The sequence below is a fragment of the Terrapene carolina genome, unplaced genomic scaffold (genome assembly GCF_002925995.2).
Source record: "Terrapene carolina triunguis isolate 2854851 unplaced genomic scaffold, T_m_triunguis-2.0 Scaffold836, whole genome shotgun sequence".
NCBI lineage: Eukaryota > Metazoa > Chordata > Testudines > Emydidae > Terrapene > Terrapene triunguis.
Window position 1 is genome coordinate 1,803,665 of NW_020665187.1, and position 22,245 is coordinate 1,825,909.

The 22,245-nt window shown below is 45.4% G+C and overlaps 1 protein-coding gene across 2 annotated transcripts in view; it reads right to left on the reverse strand.

Moving 5' to 3' along the window:
- Positions 1 to 6,383: 6,383 nt before the first annotated feature.
- The window catches only part of SP1 (Sp1 transcription factor), a 30,501-nt gene continuing 14,639 nt past the window's right edge, over positions 6,384 to 22,245 (reverse strand). For both annotated transcript variants that reach the window (XM_024218246.3, XM_024218247.2), the window contains exons 4-6: positions 10,649 to 10,814; positions 8,286 to 8,485; positions 6,384 to 7,169 (exon numbers count right to left, since the gene is read on the reverse strand). In XM_024218246.3, the coding sequence (XP_024074014.1) occupies positions 6,853 to 7,169; positions 8,286 to 8,485; positions 10,649 to 10,814 (683 nt within the window). In that variant the 3' untranslated portion in view covers positions 6,384 to 6,852. The remainder of the gene's footprint in view (positions 7,170 to 8,285; positions 8,486 to 10,648; positions 10,815 to 22,245) is intronic.

A 22,245-nucleotide genomic window follows, 5' to 3' on the forward strand; every position in this document is an offset into this window, starting at 1 on the left:
CAGTTCTTATGAACAATAAAGTTCAAGACCGATGGACACACGAGTTGGGTTTGTCTCTTCATCTGTGATGAAGATTCTCTCCGCAGATTCCAACATCCACAGCCCGAGGAAGTCAATGGAAAGATAGCCTACCGCCATCCAGCGACACTTGCTTTCTTATTTACTACAGTGCTTTAGGAACAAAAATACATTTACAAACTGCAGTCACCAAGAAGCAAGGCAACCGGTATTGGGCAAAGGCGCTTGAGCTCAAGGTGAATGCCAAAGGGCACTGAAATATTCTTTATTCTTTAAAGCACAAACTTCACCATGCCATCCGTAGACGCTTGTTTATTTACCTTAAAAAAAAAAAAGTTGTAATCTGTTTACAAAGGAGCCAAACTACATTTTAATCTAATCTTTGTACAAAAAAAAAAAAATAGCACTTTTAAAATGTGTTTCAGACATCATTACATCGGCAATTGGATTAAAAAAAAGCACAAAGACATTATTACAGGATAAAACAGTCTTTACACAGCGAGAGAATTATTGCCAGTGTTACAGGTTGCGCGAAGCGTGTGCTGTCAGCACCCAAAAGGTGAATCGAATCAAGGCGCCTGTTTGGAATGATGGGGGCGGCGGTCAGAGGAGGGACCAGGGAGCTACAGGAAGTGCTGGTGAAACGGTTTCACTAACCCTCAGGGGGGTATTGGCGCAGGTTAACTCACAAAAGCAACAGGCATTGGCCTAAACTAGCCTCCCCCCATGCACACAACCCCATTGTAATGCATAGAATAGTGGACACATGTTATTTCCCCAGCAAGCGGGGTGGGGGAAGTGAATTGCTAACCAAGTTTAAGGAAAAACAGGGCTGGGTAGATTAAAGCTGGAAGAGACCATTTTGAGCCATGGTGGGGGTAAAAAAAATAATTGGTAAAAACAGCCCAGTGCAATCCTGCCTGCAAATGGTTTGGCCACTTGGAACCCCTGTATAAAAAGGCACAGTTAATTCCACAGGGAACTGCAGATCTAAAAGTTATACAGGCGCTCCCCGCGCACCTGAGAGCCTGACACAGAAGCAGCCAGTCATGTGCTAGGGTGAACAGTGCAATTCATTTACTGGAAGCAACAGACACGCTGACGTCAATGGGAGCGTTGCCTCGGTTGTAAACGAGGTCAAGATTTTCCCCCACTGAGTTTGCAACACCAGCCCTCAGCATTGCTGCCCAAACAACCACGAAACAACCCAAACTTGTTACCATAGGATACAAAGCCCAGTATGGCACATGGAACTTGGCAACTTTGTGCAGCATGAGACAAAGCCTGCTGTGAGCCAGCTACCAGACCCTCGACAGCAGATGGGTAAACGGGGCAAGCCGAATTAGCAGAGGAGGGCGATGGGTATTAACGAGCGGCTGTCTAATGAGAACGGAGAGGCTAACGCATGCCAAAGCGAGCGGGGCAATGGCAGTGAGGCTCCCGTGTGAGCGGTGGCTGGTCAGCAGTGATGGAGAAATCTCATTTCTAAGCCCACGGGTGAAATTTTCTTTTGCAAATGGAGAGTATCTTCAGCTCCTCAGGAGCTGCTGCAGCAGCCCAGGAGTACATTCTCCCTCTGCCACCTCTTCTTCCCACTGCCCCCAAAGAGCTAGCCTCATCTAAGACACAAAGGCCAGGATCCACAAAGATATTTAGGGTTCTAACTTCCACTGAAATCAATGAAAGTTAGGAGCCAAAAACCTTTGTGGATCTGGGCCAGAGGCGCTATGGGGTTGTACCGAGGTTCTCAGATACTTTACATTCTTTGTATTCGCTGGTCCATCGTGTATGTTAACAGGACCGGGGTGGGGTGGGGACATTGGGAATTAGCCTTTGGCAAACATCTCTCCTACAGTTTGCCTGGATTTGGGCAAGAACTGCGTCGCTCTTGCAGCTAGGACCAGCCACTTCACATAGGTTCAAGGTACGGTCCATACCCACGTTCTTCTGCTTGTTTTCCAGCTCCAATCTATAAACAGTTGCCCTAACGCCTACGTGGGTGCTGCTGCTCTTGGATCTGACACGCGGTATAGCCACGTCTACACTACAGCTGCAATGCTGCGGCTGTGCCGAAGCGTCCGTGCTTCCTACGTAGACCGAAAAACTCCTTCTGTCAATGGAGCTAATTCGCCTCTCGGAGGCGGTAGCTGGGTTAACAGAAGATCCCATTGACCTCGCCCCATCTACACCGGGAGTTAGGGTGACCTATCTACAGCACTCAGGGCCCACCATATTTCACAGCCCTGAGCGACGTCACTACGTGCAATGGGTCTGATTTTTAAGTGCAGACCAGGCCTAAATCGCTGAGGAGCGGAGACACGTGCAGGGCGATTTGTTTCCACAGGAAACTACAGATTAATTCTGGTTCCCTAAAGGGGAAAAAAAAAAAAAAAAAAAAAAAGCACCATTCCTCTGTGGTGAACTGTCCATTGCTGGGACCTGTTCAACGCTGTCACAATGAAACCAGGAGAAACCTCAGTCCAAAGAATATTCCTCAAAGATGGTGCTTAGAAACAAGACAATACCATCCAGGCTGACCAGCACTTTCCCTTTTAGTTAGGTTACACAGCCCCACAAGGACAAGGACATTACCATTAGCGATCCTTTCGAGCCCTTCTCAGGTTATACTAGGCTTCTTAAGGGACTATCCTGGATTAGTGGACAGCTATGTGGACGGAAGATGAAAGTACATTATGTTCTCAATGGAGACAAGGGCTCCGCGCAGCACTCCACTGCAATTGACATACCGGATAAGTACTTGACAATGTAGTCACCAAGCGATGTAACCGGCGTAGTTTCCAGAACTTCTCTAAATCTACCTTGGACCTCAATACATTAAAGAATGCAAGTGACAAGGAGGAATTGGCAATGTTCTCAGGTAGCTGTTCTAGCAACGGGCACCCAAATAGCCCAACGAGGCAGAGTTACTGAAACGTGGTTGTTTTTTTTAAACACTGCTTTCTACTAACCATCCGTAGCTTCCAGTATTCACAAGATGTGGAAGATTTTGACATTTGACACAACTGGAATTCATAGTGCTTCACAGATTGTTAAAAAAATACAAATGTTTAAAGTTTCCTATATAAAAATATACAAATCCAAAAATAGAGATAGAGAGATGAAAGAAATCAGCCTGAGGAATTTACAGTGATAGCTAAGATTCCTCCCTCCCTGTATTTATTTTTTAAAAAGGTAAAAATGTGTTCACACTTCACAGTTTGGCAGGATTTTGCCTCCTGCCGGCATGCACCAATTCCTGCTTTGAAGACAAGGAGGACTTTTGCAGGTGCAAAGGGGAGGTACTGCTGTTTGAAACTGACAAGGCATGCTGATGCTCTGACAACACAGACACAGAGTCTGGTGAGGAAAGGTCACCACGCAGTCCTGAATTGGTAAAGGTACAAAACTCTCACATCCCGCTGTGGAAGAAATCTCTCTCCAAACCCAAATGAGCAAGCCGCACCCAGAATGAAGACAAGGGAGCTGGCTGACAGACAGACCTTGCCAAAAATCTAACTCAGATCTGAAAAGAGAACCTGTAATATCCCCCAGCTGCAGGGAATTTGCATATAGAGTTAAAAAAACCAGGATTTTAAAGCAAACAAGACAATTGCGGATTAGTGCTGAGGTTTGCATTACACTAAAAAAAGTTACTTCTGAGTGATCGGCTCTTCAGAGCCCAGCTACCTTGGCAACCATGGTCGGCCTGGGTGTCTTAATGGCAGCTTGATTACAAATACCCGCTCCTGATGTTCTGGGTTGCATCACATCCCATGAAGAGGGGAAAGAATTTGGCCCTCGTGGAAGAGAAAAGGGAATTCACAGAGAAGTTGCCCATCTGTGGTATTGTAAGCTAACAGCACAGAAGACCCTTGTCATTTTAGAATGATCTTTTATGGCTATCCCCATGACACTAGTTTGACTAACACATCTGTTTCCCCACCTAGCCCAGAATTCAGTTCTCTAGAACTCAGCTGGTTTGACACAGGACAGAATGGCTCTTATCAAAACTGGCTCTGTGCTCTCAGCAACTGGTCTAGGAGAGCTTTTGAAATAATTAATAATGGACGTTCTTCCTGAACTTTCTTATAAAGCCCCGAAGCACACGGCATTTGCCTCATTTCAAGTGTATTCTCCTTAGGTAGAACAGGTTAAAAGAAGTGTTTCTATGCAAGGTGTATATAAAATATACAGCAGAATCACACTTGCTTTTAGTTAGAGAGAAAGTAAGCACCATTTACAGGTGTGATTCAGGTTCATATAAAGTTTTATTTCACTCCAACGTTGTTTCTCCCTACCAAACAGGTTGTCTTCCTGCAATTCCATGCACATGCATACAAAACTCCCTAGAAGTCTCCCAGCAAAAAGCATGAAACGGGAGTCCAACACCTCCATGTGTGCTGAAAATTAGCAAGAACTGTGGGACCAAAATGTGAAGAGAGACACTGACTCCACTGTAATATCTGCCCTCCCACCTGCTACTTACCTCTTTTCTTCCTCTTTTTGAGAGGAACAATTAACACTGGCCTAACGCTATCCTCTGCACACACCACCAGATTTTTGTTTTAAATGCTTTGATAGATATTTGATATAGTTACATAATCAACAGCAACCCATACGAAGGGGTTTTAATTTTTAACTTCCAAAACTGCTGCACTTTCCAACAGAGTTCCAAATATAAAAACCTTTCCACACATTAGAGACAGACCTTTCCCTCCCACTCTTCCAGACAAGGGCTCTATTGCAGCTCAGCCTTGATTCTGGTTAATGCAAACCCCAATGTTTCTACCTTCCCTAGCAAAGGGATTCAACAGAAGATCCAGCTTACAAATTAAAACCACCACCACCTGCCTGCACTAATAAGCTATCGAACACCAGGGTGTTGGAGTATATGGCAGTTTCCTGCACTTATTTTTCTATGAAAACACACCCGAACACTGCTTATCGTCCTCATTAAATAAAATTCACCCTATTCCTAGAGGATTCCTCAAGCCCTTGTCTTTCCATCAGGTGTCTCTGAACCAATGATTTACTGAAGAAGTCACCAAGCGCTGAAATGCATGAGTGCATGAATGACACGCAGCTTCATTATCAAGGATGATTTGTGGGCCGAGGGAGGGTGGGTGACACACATGAAGGTGTCTGAATTCTCAACTGGAGGGATTCTAAATCCTGAAGCCCACCCCCCCCAGTCTACAGGGCACGAGGTCCTCTTCCTACAATTTTATGCTGTTGTAAGGACTTTCCACTGGGCTTCACAGAAGGGCTAGGGGAAATGGAGGGGACATCGGGAACACCCACTTTGTTGTGGCTGCAGCAGGAAGAGAAGGGCGGGGGACGAAGAGTGAGCTGGACAGAGGAGTCTAGCAGGGTTCAGTACTACCAGCCCACCATGGGCTTGAAAAAGACAGAGGCAAAGACGGCCGGGAAATTCCTTTGTTTCCAATTACTGGTTTGGAAATCTCTGCAAGAACAGGGAAGCCTTGGAGCCAGAAAAGCAATGTAGTGTTGGAAGAAAAAAAAAATCCTGCAAGATGATGTGATGATTTAATCTGAATAAGAGACACGCCTCCCATTAATAAACAGCCCCAGCCCGGGGCCGTGTGACATGTCCACTAAGCACCCTATGCCTGAAGTCCATGTCTGGCAGACAAACGCCCTGCCACTTACAAATGTACCAGCAGCCTGCCAGTCTGACCAACAGTCAATTTCAACACACCCTCTGCACTAGCATCAGCTGCTCTGCAGTAACCCTCAGATTAGGGATGCCAACAGGCATCCCCTCACGCTACATTTTAACCGGACTAGGCACGTTACTCTGGATAGACACAATGTTATCGGTGGTCTCTTCTCCACTGCATTTTCTTATTTTTTGCCACTCGACACTCAAGGTGTCTTCATCTCACCAGCCCTGGTCGCACTGACGTTGGCGTTTTGTTTTTAAGACCGACTGCAGAAAAATAAATTTGCCCTAGACTTCCCCTTCCCCCCCCCCCCCCCCCCCCCCCCCCCCGCAAAAATCTCAGAATGCATTATGGGTCCCGGACCCTCTTCTGGTAAATAGCTCGAGTGAACCCGCACAAAAACCTTTACAATCAATTTTACATGTACACTTATGCTCAGAATGAAAGAGCAAGGTTAAAATAAGTCGGATAGGAGAATCTCTGCAGCGAATACAATTTAAAATAAAGCAACGAAGGGGTGACGGGAAGGAAGAGGGTGACTGTTTTATATGAAGAAAACCTCACCCAAATAATTAAAAAAAATTAAGGAAAAAAGGAAACCTAAAAGCAGAGCATACAAAAGGCTAATTTTTTTAAGGTTACAATGTAAAATGTAATATAGCATCTGAACAACAGCTTGGGTATTGTCTTATTAACTACCCACGGGGTCATCTGTTCAAAGATAAGGCATCCAAAATAGACCAAAAACACTTTGGTCGCAGCAATTTTTTTCCTTGCTCAAATGAACACATTTTATATTTTTATATATATAATAATAATATAGAATCTTTTTTTTTTTGCGCTAAAAAGTATTTCAATGATCATATACATTTACCAAGGCATGTTGGCATCAGGGGTAGCTACTGAGGGAAAGGTAGGGGAGAAGTTATGGGGGAGGAGGGAAAGTCGAGTCAAAAAAAGCTCTGGCATCCCCATGTAGTCACTGGGCCTCAGAGGTCTGAGCCGATCGCTGGGCCTTGTTTTCAGGTAGCATTCCTGGCAGAGAGGAACTGGGCTCTCGTGCTAGAAGGTGTAACTGACCCTACCCTCTCAGCACACTACCTTGAACCCCAGATTTGTACATCGTCCATGTCTTGTGGTTCTCACAGTCTCAAAATCCATTGCCACTGATGTTGATGGACTGAAGATCTGCCACCTGCATGACGTTGATGCCGCTGCTGGCAAGGCGTGCGATGCCCTCGGGACAAATGGCTTCCATGGCCACCATGTTGGTTGCGATGAGGGCCGATGGGGTTGGCCCACTGTTTCCCTCCGAAGTCCCGGTGTCCATGGAGACCGCAGAGACGTTCATGGCCACATTGTTGGCTGTGCCTCCCTTCTTGTTTTGGTGGGTCTTGATGTGCTTGGACAGGTGATCGCTCCTCATGAAGCGTTTTGGGCACTCCGGGCAGGCAAATTTCTTCTCACCTGTGAACAGCAACGGGAGAGGAGAACCGCTCAGCTATTTCAACAACGCGCTTGCTTAACGTCCTTATGGGAAGCCAAACCTTTCCACCACATTGTAACAAACAAACAAGGGCTCAACATACAAACCAAACTCTGAGTAAGAAGCAATTTTCAGCTATTGCCTGGATGAAGCTCACAGAGCAACCTCGACAGGTATTAAGGGAGAGAGGAGTGCAGCACTTTTCAACTGCCCTTCAGTGAAAGATGTCAGAGTTATTTCTGAGGGGCAGAGCCCTGCTAAGACTTGCAGTCAGTGCCTTTTGCCATGTTAACATCCAAGGGTCTTCATAGTCTCCTCTCACCGGCTTTCTCTTTCACTTTATACAACTTTTGACCAAAGCAGATTTACTGGTGATGAAAACATACCAGGTGTCAGAAGCCACATTTAGTTACTGCACTAGAACCAAAGTCTCAGAACTACGAGGGATGTAGCGAGGAAGAATTCATCCACCCAGTTGCCAAACTGAATTTATTATGTGGAGTAAAACACACCCTCTTCCCCAAAACGTTGTGGGCCCTAACCCTGAACTGTGAATCATGCACTCACACAGAGCCTCCCGGATTTCAACAGGGCTCCGCTCAGTGTGGACGCTCTCAAGAGTGAGATCAGGCTCTGACGTGTTATTTCTTTGGCTCTGTCTCCATGATGGCCTCTCAGACCCTCTCACATTGATCTCCCCCTACTCTGAATGTTACTTCCCCCTGCGGGCGGCTTTCTGAACAGTTCTAGCTGTTCCTTGTTTTGGGGCTCCTAAGCTGGGGAAAACATCTCAGCTGAAAGTACTGCAGAGGATTCGCTTGATGCAGCTGCCAACGAACAGAAGAGTCATGGTTTTGTCCAGCTGGTGACAGAACCTGTAAATATACTTGTACTGCAGAAACCCAAAGCAATAGATGATGAACACTGGGTGAACACCAGGCCCATAGTGGAGAGTGTTGGCAATCCACTAAGGGATCTTGGAACCCCTTGCAGCATACATACAAGGCTAGAAAGAGCGGAGGCTCCCCCACGCCCCTGCTCTAAGTGCATCTGGCAGGTGCTCCCTTCGCAGAGCCAGGGCAGGTTCCCGGGCTCACCTGTGTGTGTGCGCTTGTGCCGCTGCAGCTCGTCACTGCGCGTGAAGCGCTTCCCGCAGAACATCCAGCTGCAGACGAAAGGCCTCTCCCCGGTATGCCACCGGAGGTGAGCCCGCAGGTGGGACGTCTTGCCGTACACCTTCCCGCAGCCCGGGATGTGGCAGATGTGCTGCTTCTTCTTACCGGGATCCCCAGAACCCCTGGAAGAATCCAAAGAAATCAAGGCGTTAATTTACAGAGCCTCTCCACTCTCGCTACCAGGGAGGTGAAACATCAGTTTCCTAAATGTGGCATCCGGCGTGGCTGCTGAGCTCGCACAATGGAAACCCCAGGTTACCAGTCGCTGATCAGAGCACTGACTAGACACGCCTACTTACTGCTCAGATACTGGGCTGACATTAGAAATACAGGAGAGTGGGCAGGACGGTCTCCTGGCTAGAGGAATCAGGGTTCTCTAGTCTTGGCTCTGCTCAGTGACCACAAGCAAGTCAGCTCCCACTCAACACTTCAGTCTAACCCTCTGTCAAATGAAGATGACGTCTGTGTCCTTGGGGATTGGTGACTACAAGGTACTCCAGAGATCAAAGGTGCTGAGCACTCTCAGGTTGGTAACTGCATCCACACCTTTGGATGACAGGTTCTCCTAAAGATTGAAGTGTTATTGGGAGACTCAAACCTGTACCACATGTGCACGAAAACACTCCCCAATTAAAGTCAGAGTGGGAACTGTTACGAGCAGGTAAATCACTAGTTTTAAAAAGTCTAAGTCAGAGGAAAAGGGGGGGGGGAAGACGGTGGGTGTGAGGGCTTCAGAGGGGCCACAGAGGAGTCACTTAAATCCTCAGTGAAAAAACAGAAGAGGTTGCAACCAGGAGCCTCTTCAGGAGCAGTCAGAAGACATGGTCCAACAGGTGGCTCCTCAGCAAATCTGTCCCTAATTTCACTGCGTGCGTAAGAAACCTTTTTGTTCCATGGGGTCTCTCCTCAGAGTCCCTTTTTCAGCACATTTTTAACTAAAAATTCTCCAGTGTAACAAAGCTGCTGTGCAAGTGAGGAAGAGCGCGTGGGACGGGCCCAGCAATGGGGCATGTGGGATGGGCCCAGCAATGACCAATATGGGGTATGCCATGAACAGCAAGTCCACGGAAAAAGGAAGGGGAGGGAACCAATGATTGAAGTGGGAAGAGGTGGTGGGAGGGAGGGGGACAGAGGGAATGGGAATGGCTGCGTTCACAGGTTTTAAAGGGGAGCTCAAACAGCTGTTCATTCTGAGTGACCCTGCTGGCCAGGCAGACCCGTCACATAGCTGATGACTGAAATTCTGTCCTTAATGTACACCCATGGCCCTGCCCCTATTTGGAGATACCCCCTAAAGCCCTAGGCATGACGAGGTGCCAAAAGGGAGGGAATTACGGCCTCCGATTAACATTTCTGGCCTTGTGGGGTTGACGCTGACTCCTTCATGCTGCTCAGTGCAGCGTGTTTTGTTACCGCCCTGCGATAGCGCCTTCCGCGATACAGCTCTCAAAGCTTTAACACAGACCAAGGTCTCATCACCAGCGAGGCCGGGAGCTAGCTGCATTTCTCCAAGGCAGGAGCCGAAGCACAGAGTAGACACTAGGAGCCTAGACTCCACTAAACAAACCCTGACACTCTGCAGCACTGTTCTCTGGCAGGAGAACCCAGGCCACAGGAATATACAGGGCTCAGCCCTCAGTTGCTCACAACAGGAGCGTGCTCATTTCAGCCATAAGATTTAGCCCTTTTTCTGCACCCGATAATACTTTAGCGATGGAAAAGGAAGCCATTGAAGCAAACAGTTTATAACCTGATGACCATGTACGCAGTGCATGTTCAATCCAGAGACAGTAAAAATCTTTCAGTTAAAAGTTTTAAGGGGGAAACCAAAACAAAAGACTCCCAACAGCTTTCATGTGTAAGTTTCGTTTCAGGAGGACCCAGGGACTAGAACACTAGCAGAGCGTTAGTGGATTTAGTGCAAGTTTCCCTCCTTCTCTCATGCAACTGAGCTGATGCCCACCCATTCGGACATCATCAGCCCCTCACGCTGCTATTCCAGTCCGACAATGGCAGTTTAAAATGAGGCACCCAGCACGTGCCCCAAAATTGCTGTGACCCACCCTTCACCAGAGCTGGCCTAGGGCTCCTGGGAGAGAGCACTACTGCAACCATCCGACCTGTCAACCTATTTTATTAAGAGTGCAACCTGGATTGACTTTAGTTCTCGAAGGCCAAGGCTGCTAAGTGACCTATAGCCTCCATCCCTCTGGGTTTCTGAAATGCCCTGACATCATAGTGACGATCCCGACTACAGTTTGAGGTACCCAGTTAGCAAATCCTACCGTCCTTCGCTGTCTTTGCAGTATGGGCAGGTGCAGGCTTCCCTCCGCATCCTTCGGCCTTGTGGCTGTGGGTCGGGACTAGTCTCCCCTTCTTCCACAGTAGCGTTTTCGTCTCCCATTCCGTCACCCCCTCCACCATGCAGGCCCAGCTGAGCACTATGATCACCTAGAGGGAAATATCTGCATTACTTTTGGATCAGAATCTTAACCAGCAAACCCTAAGCAATGAGGGAATTAAAAAGAAGGAAAAACAAACTACCAATTGCTAGGCATTTTATACGTGGGATGGAGCGTCACGCCACACATCCGAAGGAGCACCTTTCTCCCGCTGTATTTTCTAGACAGCCGCGGAGCCAGGAGTTAGCTGCCCCTCTACAGACCCTTTCGCTGTCTCAATTTACATTTGGGAAGTAATTAATTTTGGGGCCCCCACCCCGTTTCCTGTACAAAGCTTCCTTACACAAACCATTGTCAGGGTCAAAAAGAAACAACCTGGTCCAATCCTCCCCCACCCCCCCTTAGGGAACACTGAACAAGTTACTTTTTGCCTTTATCCTCCTCCAGCGAATCACTGATATCCTTATCAAAAATGGGCCCAGGAGTGGCAATCAAAACAAAACTTGCTTTCTTTACTCCATAGATTTGCCCGAGTTATCGAGGTTTAAGGCAGTTGTAGGGCATGTGTCTTTTTCAGGAAGATAGAATCGAGCAAGTCAATATTGTTATCTGCCAACTATTTCAACCATTTCGGTTAACCCACTCTGGAAAACAGAGACAAAACAAGCGTGCAAAACTCCCCCACCGAAGTCAGTAGCGAAACTGCAATCGACTCCCCTGGGGCCATGATTTCCCCCGAGATGTTCAGATTTCCAAAGAACATGAGTCTCTTCTCTTACTTGTTTGTAAGTCTGAGGCTTTATTAGCTGGCCTGCATAATGATAGCCATGAAAACGTGTACTTCGATAAAATGCACTCTGGATTACTACGTATGACTTTACTCTTCTCTCGCCCCCAACTTCCAAAAAGTCTCTATGATTTTAAAGCCAAACCTGAGACTAGACACAAGAGTCTGCAGCCAAGTTATATTATACAGCATTTCCCTAGGCCGAGCATGTACCACTTCTGGCAAGAACTGGGAGCATAAAGTCCAACTAGAACTTTAGTATTCTAAACGTACAGACCCCAGAGGCAATCTACACAATTCTAACGCGATGCAGATTTCAAGGCAACAAAACAGACCTTGGATTAATGGAAAGCTCTGTCTCAGAAGTTCTGACAAGTTCTACTTACGACAGAAGTGCTTGCAATACGTTTGCGAATGTAAAAAGTTCAAACTATGTTAAATACACGTTACCAGGGTCGGCATCAGAATATACTAAAGAACTCCTTTATTGTTACTGAATGGAAAATGGACAGTTTCCTCTGGCACAGCTCTGAAATGGCCAGACTCCTGAGTAATACAGGGTATAACAGAGAATACTATTATAGCCAACATCCTATCATGCTGGTTACTTGTGTCTCATGGGCAGGAGAGAAAGTTAGGGCATAACACAGCCTGTATTTTCGTCAAGGTCACTCATACTTAGCTAACATTATTCCCAACTCAAGGCAATAGTTGTAGGTTGTGTGTCTGATGTGCTTACAGGCGAAGATGCAGCAGGAGCCTAAGGGCAGTTCTCACCTTGCCTAGACAGAAATGGAGTAGTCTTTCTATTGCAAGCTGGCATTTCTGAGCCCAGTGCTAGCCACACCACAAAAATGACATTATTTCAGACACTGGCAGCAAGCAGGAATGGAAGAAAACGTAGTCAGTTTCCACTTGCAACACAAGGCCCAGCTGTGTGCAAATTTTAGAGGTTTTAATAATGTCTCATGGTTTATTCAAGGCAAAAAAGTTTCTCTCTTTGGTACTTTTAGACTGCTAGGCTGAACAGAATGAGGACCGTTTTCTTTTAAGTATCTGTTTAGTTTAAAATGATTAAAGCAACAATCCAGGAGCTAATCCACAAAACAGATGCGAAGCCTCCCAACGATAAAATGAGAACCAGCAATAAATAAAGCAGCCTGGGAGAGACTGTAGTTTTAGTAGCGTCTATCAGTGAAGATATCGTTGGAGCACGCTAGCTGGCTAATGACTGTGAGCACAGAAAGAGATATATAAAGTTGAAAAATCGTCTGGCACGGTTCACGCGAGGCATTCTCCATCTCAAGGAGCGATACCTAATTACAAAAACCATGGGAACTAAAGCGTGTCACCGACAAGCTTCCAAATACAGACGAACATATGAAACATTTGTAAAGGGGGGGGTGGGAGGGATGGCAAGCTTTTAAGCCTATCAATTTTCATTTCCATTTTATTGCTCCACGCTTATGCTGTCATCTAATTGCTTCTTCAATAACCCTAGCTACACTTCTCAAGTGTTTTATTTCCCTTCAAGCTCCACTGCGCGATTATTTTAATGCTGAAAAAACAGTAAGTGGTGCAAAAACAGCGGGCTGTGTAATCTGTTTTCAGCTGCAATTAACATATGCCAATAGGTCCAACAACAGATTTAAACTCGTATGTTTTCATTGGACTGATGCATGAAGTGATTATGGCATGGTAATAGCTGTAGCATAGTTAAGGGTGCAATATAGTTGCTGTTTAAAAGCCAAATTTTTGATCCTTTCCTAAAATCCATACTGTGATCAGCTTGAAATTTGGAATGTCGCTTCAGGGTCCTGGGTGTAGTCTGAGGTGCAAATCTGGGGGGGTCATTTGGTTGATAAGATACAGGCCCTCTCCCAAAGAGTGACCTGACTTTAAAAAACACAACCATCATCAGCCGCTGTTTGCACAGGTGCAGCTTACACTGCAGGAAACTGGAATCGGCCGAGCCTGTGCAAACTGTTTTATAGCGGCTTGGGGTTTGCACTGGTGCAGTGCACCAACAGCTATCACAGATGGCTTGTATCAGAGCAAATAAATGAAGACAGTAAGACTCCAGTCAGCTTGCAATTGGTGCCACTCCATTACAGTCTCTCTGTAGGCAAGTCTGAAGGAGATTAATGTGTTGCGAGTTTCCTTATCAGTTAGAGGCAGAAGGAAGCTTCTTGTGGCAATGTGAATTTGGGCACTAAGGTATGGTTAGGAAGTGTCTCATAACCTGTTAGAGTTTTCATGGGGCAAAGAATTACACTTTTTTTTTTACATCCTTCCCACGCCAATGTTGGCGCACAGAGCAGAAACCCGTCTCGTCCATTCCTCTCTGCTATTTGCTCTGCAGTGTTGAGACTGACTCTTCTATTCTCCCTGCTAAGAGTTCTTCCTAAGGTTTCTCTTGGGCACTGTGACAGACCCAGACCAGTGGGGTACAGGAGTCTGGTAGAGGGCAAATATACTGGTCACTGGATGAGTAGTTTTCTGTTCCCTGAGTGACCAGAGGAGGGGCTGCACTAGAGTAATCAGGAACCTGCTAGAACCAGTTGAGGCAGGCAGGCTAATTAGGACACCTGGAGCCAATTAAGAAGAAGCTGCTAGAATCAATTAAGGCAGGCTAATCAGGGCACCTGGGTTTTAAAAAGGAGCTCACTTCAGTTTGTGGTGTGAGTGTGAGGAGCTGGGAGCAAGAGGCACAAGGAGCTGAGAGGGAGAGGGTGTGCTGCTGGAGGACTGAGGAGCACAAGCGTTATCAGACACCAGGAGGAAGGTCCTGTGGTGAGACTAAGGAAGGTGTTTGGAGGAGGCCATGGGGAAGTAGCCCAGGGAGTTGTAGCTGTCATGCAGCTGTTACAGGAGGCACTATAGACAGCTGCAGTCCACAGGGCCCTGGGCTGGAACCCGGAGTAGAGGGCGGGCCTGGGTTCCCCCCAAACCTCCCAATTGACCTGGACTGTGGGTTCTTCCAGAGGGGAAGGTCTCTGGGCTGTTCCCCAACCCACATGGTGAAACTCTGAGGCAAGAAAATCCGTCAATAAGCGCAGGACCCACCAAGATAGAGGAGGAACTTTGTCACAGCACCCTCACACCAGCTGACAGCTTCAAGCTGGAGTCCATGTATTGGCATCCAGCGATACATGCCTCAAATACGTCCAGCACTTTCTTCTGATTCTGGTGGAAACAAACTGCTGGTTGTGGATTTCTCAGATGTCATAGTTGGTGATTAAGGACTGGTCTACACTGGGGGGGGGGGGGGGGCAACCGATCTAAGATACGCAACTTCAGCTACGTGAATAGCGTAGCTGAAGTCGAAGTATCTTAGATCGATTTACCTGGGTCCACACGGCGCGGGATCGACGGCCATGGCTCCCCCGTCGACTCCGCTACCGCCGCTCGCTCCGGTGGAGTTCCGGAGTCGATGGGGAGGGCATTTGGGGATTGATATATCACGTCTTAACGAGACGCAATATATCGCTACCCGCTGATACGGAGGGTAGTCTGGACATACCTTAAGTCTTTCCAACCAATGCCCAGAATCTTATTTTCAAAAGTGTCTAGATTTCTGTCTAACGTTTTAGTAGATCGCTCTTTCAGCCATATGTCGCACTTACCCAACCTTAATCCCTTTTAAACAAAATTGTTATTCATGAAATTCTCATTTAAAAATAAGTTGTTCCAGGCACAATGCACCGCATTGGCAGCCCAAAGTTCCAACAATGCTCTCATATTCCTCTCTAACAGACCACACAGGTGTTCAGCACCTCAAGAACTGGCCCTAAATCTGGAATTCAAATATCAATTTGATAAAGGCCCATCTACGCTTGAAAGTGGTTTCTATTAAGGGAGGGGTGTGAATTTAAAGTGCAATCGCTATTCCTGAATAACTCCATGTGTAGACATTCTTATTCTGGAGTAAGAGTCCACAGATGGAATCAATCTGGAAAAAGTGCCCACATGCAATTCATTAGCAATAGCTCCATGTGTAGATGAGCCCCAATAAGGTGCATCTGAATGAAGCAGACACTGCAAGACAGTGGGAAAAGCATCTCCAAGAAATTCAGTGGAGTTGCCGCAGTCTGCATTGATTCAAAGCTAAATGACTGTTAATGTCCACGTACAAAAGTGAATCGATCCTCTGTTGTGCAGTGCTCATGAGCAAAATGAGAGGCTAACCCTCTCATTAACAGCCATATAAGCTACTGCTCAGCTTGCTGATAAAGTATGGCATTATTTTAATGATATGGGGAAGGGTTATGAAGAGAAGGACCTGGGATACCACAAGTATAGTGCTTTCTGATTAATACAGATTGTAACCAAGTGAGATGAATAATTTGTCTTTATTAGAGTCCTAAGAGATTATCTATATCCCTGTAAATCAATAAACAATACCACGAGGTTAAGGAACTGTGCATTAAAAACAATTCATAGACAGACAGATCTACCAACTGGACACAGACAATTCACATGAATTAATTCTGCACAATACAGACCAGTCTAGCTAAAGCTTAGCAGATCCAAAGCCAGGCTCTCAGTTTAGCCAAAGCAATTCAAGTATATAGACAACAGACCTGTACAAGGCTCACAAATAAGCCTTCCAGTATGGACTAGCTTAAACCCATTAGAGTCTGTGGGACCATTTAAAATTCCTGATTTCAAGTCTTCTTCAAGACAGAGAAAACCAAGGAAGAGAGGTGTAGCATGGTCCAGTGGAGAACATACTAGTCCAGGTCTCAGAAGACCAGAGTTCTGTTCCCAGTTCTTAGTACCCATCTGCTGCGTGACGTTAGGCAATTCCACCTCTTGATGCCTCTGTCTCCCCTCTCATCCTTTGATGGATTCCTCCACTTAGACTGAAAGCTTGCTGGGCAGGGATCCTGTCACTTCATGTTTGCGGCCCCCTCGTGCTAAGGTGCTGTTTTAGCTAGAGCATCAAGGTACTACTGTAATAAATGGGGGAGGGGGGGTGCCATGGAAAAGGGGATGTATTTTCAAAGGCTAGTGTTTGGAGAAGCCTACCCGGAAGGGATAACAGCCCAGCTATCCTGGAATGCCTGATCCCCCATTTTCAAAAGCTGCTTCAAAACCTTGCATGTGTCATTTAGACTCGGTTGAGATCCTTTGAAAATTCAATTCTTCCTCTGGGATTACGAGGTGATTATGGAGAGAAGCAGAGCTACAGATTACCAGCCTTCAGAGGCCGCAAAGGCAGTGCCCACGCACATTCTTTGTCGAAGCGGCTCTGCAGCCTCAACCCAGCTGTTATTTCCCATAACTCTATACAGAACGACGAGAAGCTTCACTCTCCACAGTTAGAACATCCTTGTTAAAGAACACTACATACACAAAAACAAGGAGTCCCGTGGCACCTTAAAGACTAACAGATTTATTTGGGCCTAAGCTTTCGTGGGTATAAAACCCCACTTCTTCAGGTGCATGGAGTGAAAGTTACAGATGCAGGCAGCATATAATAACTTTCACTCCATGCATCTGAAGAAGTGAGGTTTTTTACCCACGAAAGCTGATGCCCAAATAAATCTGTTAGTCTTTAAGCTACCAGACTCCTTGTTGTTTTTGTGGATACAGACTAACATCGCTACCCCCTGATACCACCCACCCACCCACCCACAGTGCAAAGACTTTAAAAGAAAAAATGAGACCGTTAGAGGGATTAGGTGTGAAGTGAAAAGGTCACATCTATCTTTGCAGAACAGGAAAGATTATTAGATTTAAACCCAGACCACTGTGAAATTTTCACTCTAAGATACTTCAAACATGAAAATGTCTTCATTGAGATACGAGAGGTTACAGTCACACAGAGTTTAAATATTGAGACTCTCCAGTCCCTGCACAGCACTTATCGATCAGTATCATACTCTATTAAACCCAGGGTTGAGAGTTCAATCCTTGAGGGGGCCATTTAGGGATCTGTCTGGGGATTGGTCCTGCTTTGAGCAGGGGGTTGGACTAGATGACCTCCTGAGGTCCCTTCCAACCCTGATATTCTGTTCTATTCCTCTAGCTGAAGAACAGCGTCAGGTTTTGAGTAATACTGATTGGGTAAAAGGTTCACAAAAAGTTGCCTAACCGACTATTCGTAATTGATTAATAAGTCTGCTTTCACCAGCAGGTGTCACTATAGTCCTAAACCTGTCAGAATAAAGACATGTCAGGAGGCCCAAGAGCCAAGCTCCGAACAATATATATCTATATGAATGAATGGCTAATTTCAGATGTTAGTGACCATCTAACATGTGTTAAGGGCTACAGAGACCTGTGAAGTGCATGAAGAGCTACATATTTGACTGTGGGCAAGAGAATACGTATAATATTACTATATATACTTTTAAACATGACAAGTTTTCTCTTCCTCCCCCACCTCCAAAATTAGGCCTTTACAAGCAAGGGATTTACCCTGCTTACAGCCATCAGCATCAATACGACCCCTACTGTCTGCAGGCAAAGCCACTATTTGCACCAAGGCAGCTGACCACTGTTTGAAAGTAGGCAAAGTGCCACTAGTGAAACTGGTGGTTTTGCCTGCCGGCACTAAGCGCTTGCACTCATGGCTGTAATCAGAGTGAAGCCCCTAGATGAGGCCCTTAGGCTGTGAGAACCAGTATATGGCCAGGAGCACCAGTCAAAACAAACGGGAGGGTGAGCGGGAGGGAGGAGACTCTCTTGCCTGATTACCTTACAGGGAAAGAGTTAATGGACACTTTTCTTTGGATGTGGGAGCTCAGTGTGCACCTCAAGAGTGGGAACTTAAAACAGAAGAAGGGCAGCAGCTCAGCAGGTCTGTCCGGAGTAAGATACAGAGGGGCGTATGAAGCAGGAAGGCAGAAAGTGAATGCATGATGGGGCTGCCAATTTTAGGGGCCCGGGGGGAAACTATGGAGCCACCACAATCCCTCAGAAGGTTGGTCATCATCAGTGAATACTTTGAGAATACAGGTTAGAGGAGAGATTACGAGTTGCTCAGTCCCTGCCTGCTGGAATCAGCCCTTATGTCGGTGAAATCTCAGAACAACAAGCTAGAAAGAACAGTGACAGTCAAATCAACACTTCAGCCCAAATGTGGATGTAAGATACAACTCTATGCAGCTATGTAAAGATAATCGTACTTTTACAAGTTGGGAAAGCAAATTATCATTCTGTAGTCCCACTGCCACAAGAGGAAATCCAGATGGTCCACAAGTCATGAATCCATGCAAGACCCTCTGCCTTCTTCAGCCAGTTGCTTGCATTCAAGTGGCCCCTACCGCTTCTGTTAACAGTTACACAAGTTAGCAGCAACTAACCCAACAAAATATCAGTCCTAGAACAAGCGTCCCTCAGGGGAGCTCTCAGAAGCAACCCTGCATTGCACAACACTTCCCTCTGATATTTTTGAAGCGCAGTACAATTCATTATCTGATCTGGTCACTTGGTATCTGAACATACACAATCAACTCCAAATTCTTCAATGCTGCATACTTCCTTCTAGGAACATATGTAAACAAACGGCATGATACAAACGCCATTGAGAAGGATGAAGGGAAAGGAAACGACAAACACTGCTTAGGCTGACTGACAAGGTTAGAAGCAATTGAAAAAAAACTGCAAATAAAATCCATGTGACTAGCCCATTCACACAATTAAATTCAAGTTCTTAGGACAGTGTGGTCATCCTTTTCAGGCCGTACTGGCATTGGCTTCCGTGGTTAAACACAATGTAACAATTTTTAGACACAAATACAGTCTCTTGCCCCAGAAAACACTTGCTAGATTATTTAAAACAGCTACCGCCATGAACTGAGGTATGATTTTTTTAAGTGGCTAGTGATTCAGGACAGGTTTCCACCAGAAATTTTTGCTGGTACAGTAATGTCACTTACAGAGTGTCATTTTTTAATGGTATTTCTATACTGGCAAAAGCCCTATGCCGTTATACCACTGTAAAAATGCTTTTGCTGCTACCGCTTGTTTCGTTTGGGAACCAGGTATAAGACATATCAGCAGAAGCACATACACTAGTTTGCCACTATAGGCAGCATAGCACTTTCTGTAACCCTTTAAAGAGGGCTGATGTCTCCAGATAAGCTCCACCCCCGCCCTCCCAAAAAAGAGCCCCAATCAAACAAAAAAAACCCACACAAGCTTTCCAGGCACTTTTGAAAGTCTTGGCTTGGAGCTCCTGTACCTAGTCAGCAGCGGCATTCCAGGCTCCCGACAAAGTTTAGCAATTTTAGGACAGAACATTTTCATTACTCAAGTTCTTGCAACATGTTTACATTCTGACAACAGAGCGGAGGGAAACAAGGATTTTTTTTTTTAACTTCATAAATTAACAACAGCCTGTATAGCACTGTGTATGCACTCTATCGTTTATGTGCTGCCTTTGAGGAACTGCTGTTACATAAGTAAAAATGTGCACAAAAGAGATGTACAAACACAACAATGGGCCTGAAAAAAACCCCAACTTCCCGTCATTACTGGGCTCCTAGCCTCATTCCAATCTTCAAACATGCAAAAAACTACATTCTACTCCATCTTCTGTTGGCATTTCATAAATGGGGGGGGGGGGGGGGGGAAGGGTTCATTCTGGCAAGCAATTATTTGATTCTAACCATGGTATAAACAAATTCTTACAAGAGGGGGAAAAAAAGACCACTAAAAAAAGAGAAGACATGCATTCTTCACATATCAGAATGTTCTGAAGTCACCAGAGTACAGCAGTATTTTATGGAGAAGGAATAAAGCCGACAATTCACTTTTATTATCTTCATTAATACAGATCGCTTGTCAAATCATTCTGCCCAAAGCTGTCATGGTTACTGTCCAGATCACAGACCATTCCCAGGTTACAGAAGCATTGAATGTATATCAGTGGTTCTCAACCCACGGCAGGATCAGCATACAGCTGCAACCCATGTGACATCCTCAGGGTCATACAAGTAGTATATATATTGTGGGAATGCGGCCTACATAACACAGAGCGCTGCATATGTGGCCTACAACAGTAAATATGTTGAGAATTACTGATGTGTATTAACTATGCAGGTATATGTTTCAATGCTCTGGGTTCCAAACAATAAGGAATATTTTTTCAGACAAGTCTGATGAGAGAGTTTCCATGGATGTACAGCTCCAGCATCTTCAAAATGAAGCTGACCCAATTCTAATACAGTCCCTTTAATTTTGCAGCAGTTTCACCCCTGCTTTGGCCATATGTATCTGTTGCTCCTTCATCTGACATGGCAAAAGCCGGGGTGAAACAGGATTGCCCATCATGGACATAATCCTGCTGTATGGACACAGTTTGAACATGCTAAGCAGTCTTCCTCCCTTCTGCACAGAAATATCTGCAGACAGAGTACACCCAGGGTACACCCACCCCTTTCTGGTGCTGAAATACCAAGCAGGTGTCAGTTCACTGACAGGCCTGGTCAAGAGGCACTGGAGCACCTTAACTCAGGCATTGTAAATGTCAAACGGGAACCCCGGTGCTTAAAAATAAATGGTGAAGCGGTAGCAAGGCAGGCATTAAAGTGTAACCAAATGTGCCACAGCACAATGTAGGTGGCCATTACTAATCCAACGGGATGAAGTACAAATGAAAGATACAAGCAAGGAAGAAGAGCGAGGATGACACAAATCAGCAAAACAGTCAGGAAGAAACAGACTGAAACTACATCCTGTAGGTAACGGTGTGTGAAGATGGACGTGGGGCCTACCACTGCCTTTGGAGTGGAGTTCAAAATGCTGTAAGCATGATGCTAATTCTGCATCAGTCTCATGTTAAAGACGGAAGACCCAAAAACGAGAGCATCTTGGCAGACGGTTTTACAGACAAAGTGGTTTCTTGTTTTTCAAGCCACTGGTCTGAGCAAAATGATAGGTTGGGATTTTTTTTTTTTTAAATGTTCTAAAACTGGGTGAGGAATGCCCTCTGGATTCTAGACAGAATATTTTTAGATCCACCACTGTTGACCTTGAAAAAAATGCCCACAATATTCACCTTTATGTAGGATCCGAACACAACTGTGTCTTATGCAAACTCTGCAATGTTTGCGACAACAGTTAAACCCATCCTGGATAAAGAGGAAAGCAAAATAAATAAATAAATAAATCACTAAATGAGAACATAAATTTTAACTCTGAAATTTAAGGGATATTACAAAGAGACCAAAAAAGCCACAAGATTTTTTTTAATTAAAGGGACACTGCCAAGTACAAATAAAGCAAAGAGGAACTAATGTGACCAATCCAAACGCACCCAAAATATTTCTTATACATGCAATAGTTCTGTGTACGAAAGTTTATTTTTGGTCTGTGGTAGTTGGTACCTTCAGAAAAACATTAAAAGAAGCTTTCTAGCTCACAAACCCAATAATTCTCCCAAGATCCCATTCCTTCCCATTTCTCTGCAGATTTTATAGCCCAGAACGACAGCAAGATCCTACACTATCCAGTATTTGTAATTTCTCTAAAATATATTGCACTACAGATACTATAGAGGATCAAATAAAATTAAACTACACTAGCCACATAAAGAAGTAAAGTGACACTTTGCAATGCAGTACCCTTGATTTTTATCTTGTTTGCTTAACTTGCTAATTTGCAAAATTCATTAATCTGCAATCATAGTCATTTGTGTAAACCGGCGAGGCTCTATGTTAATTCTTTTGAGTTATGGACA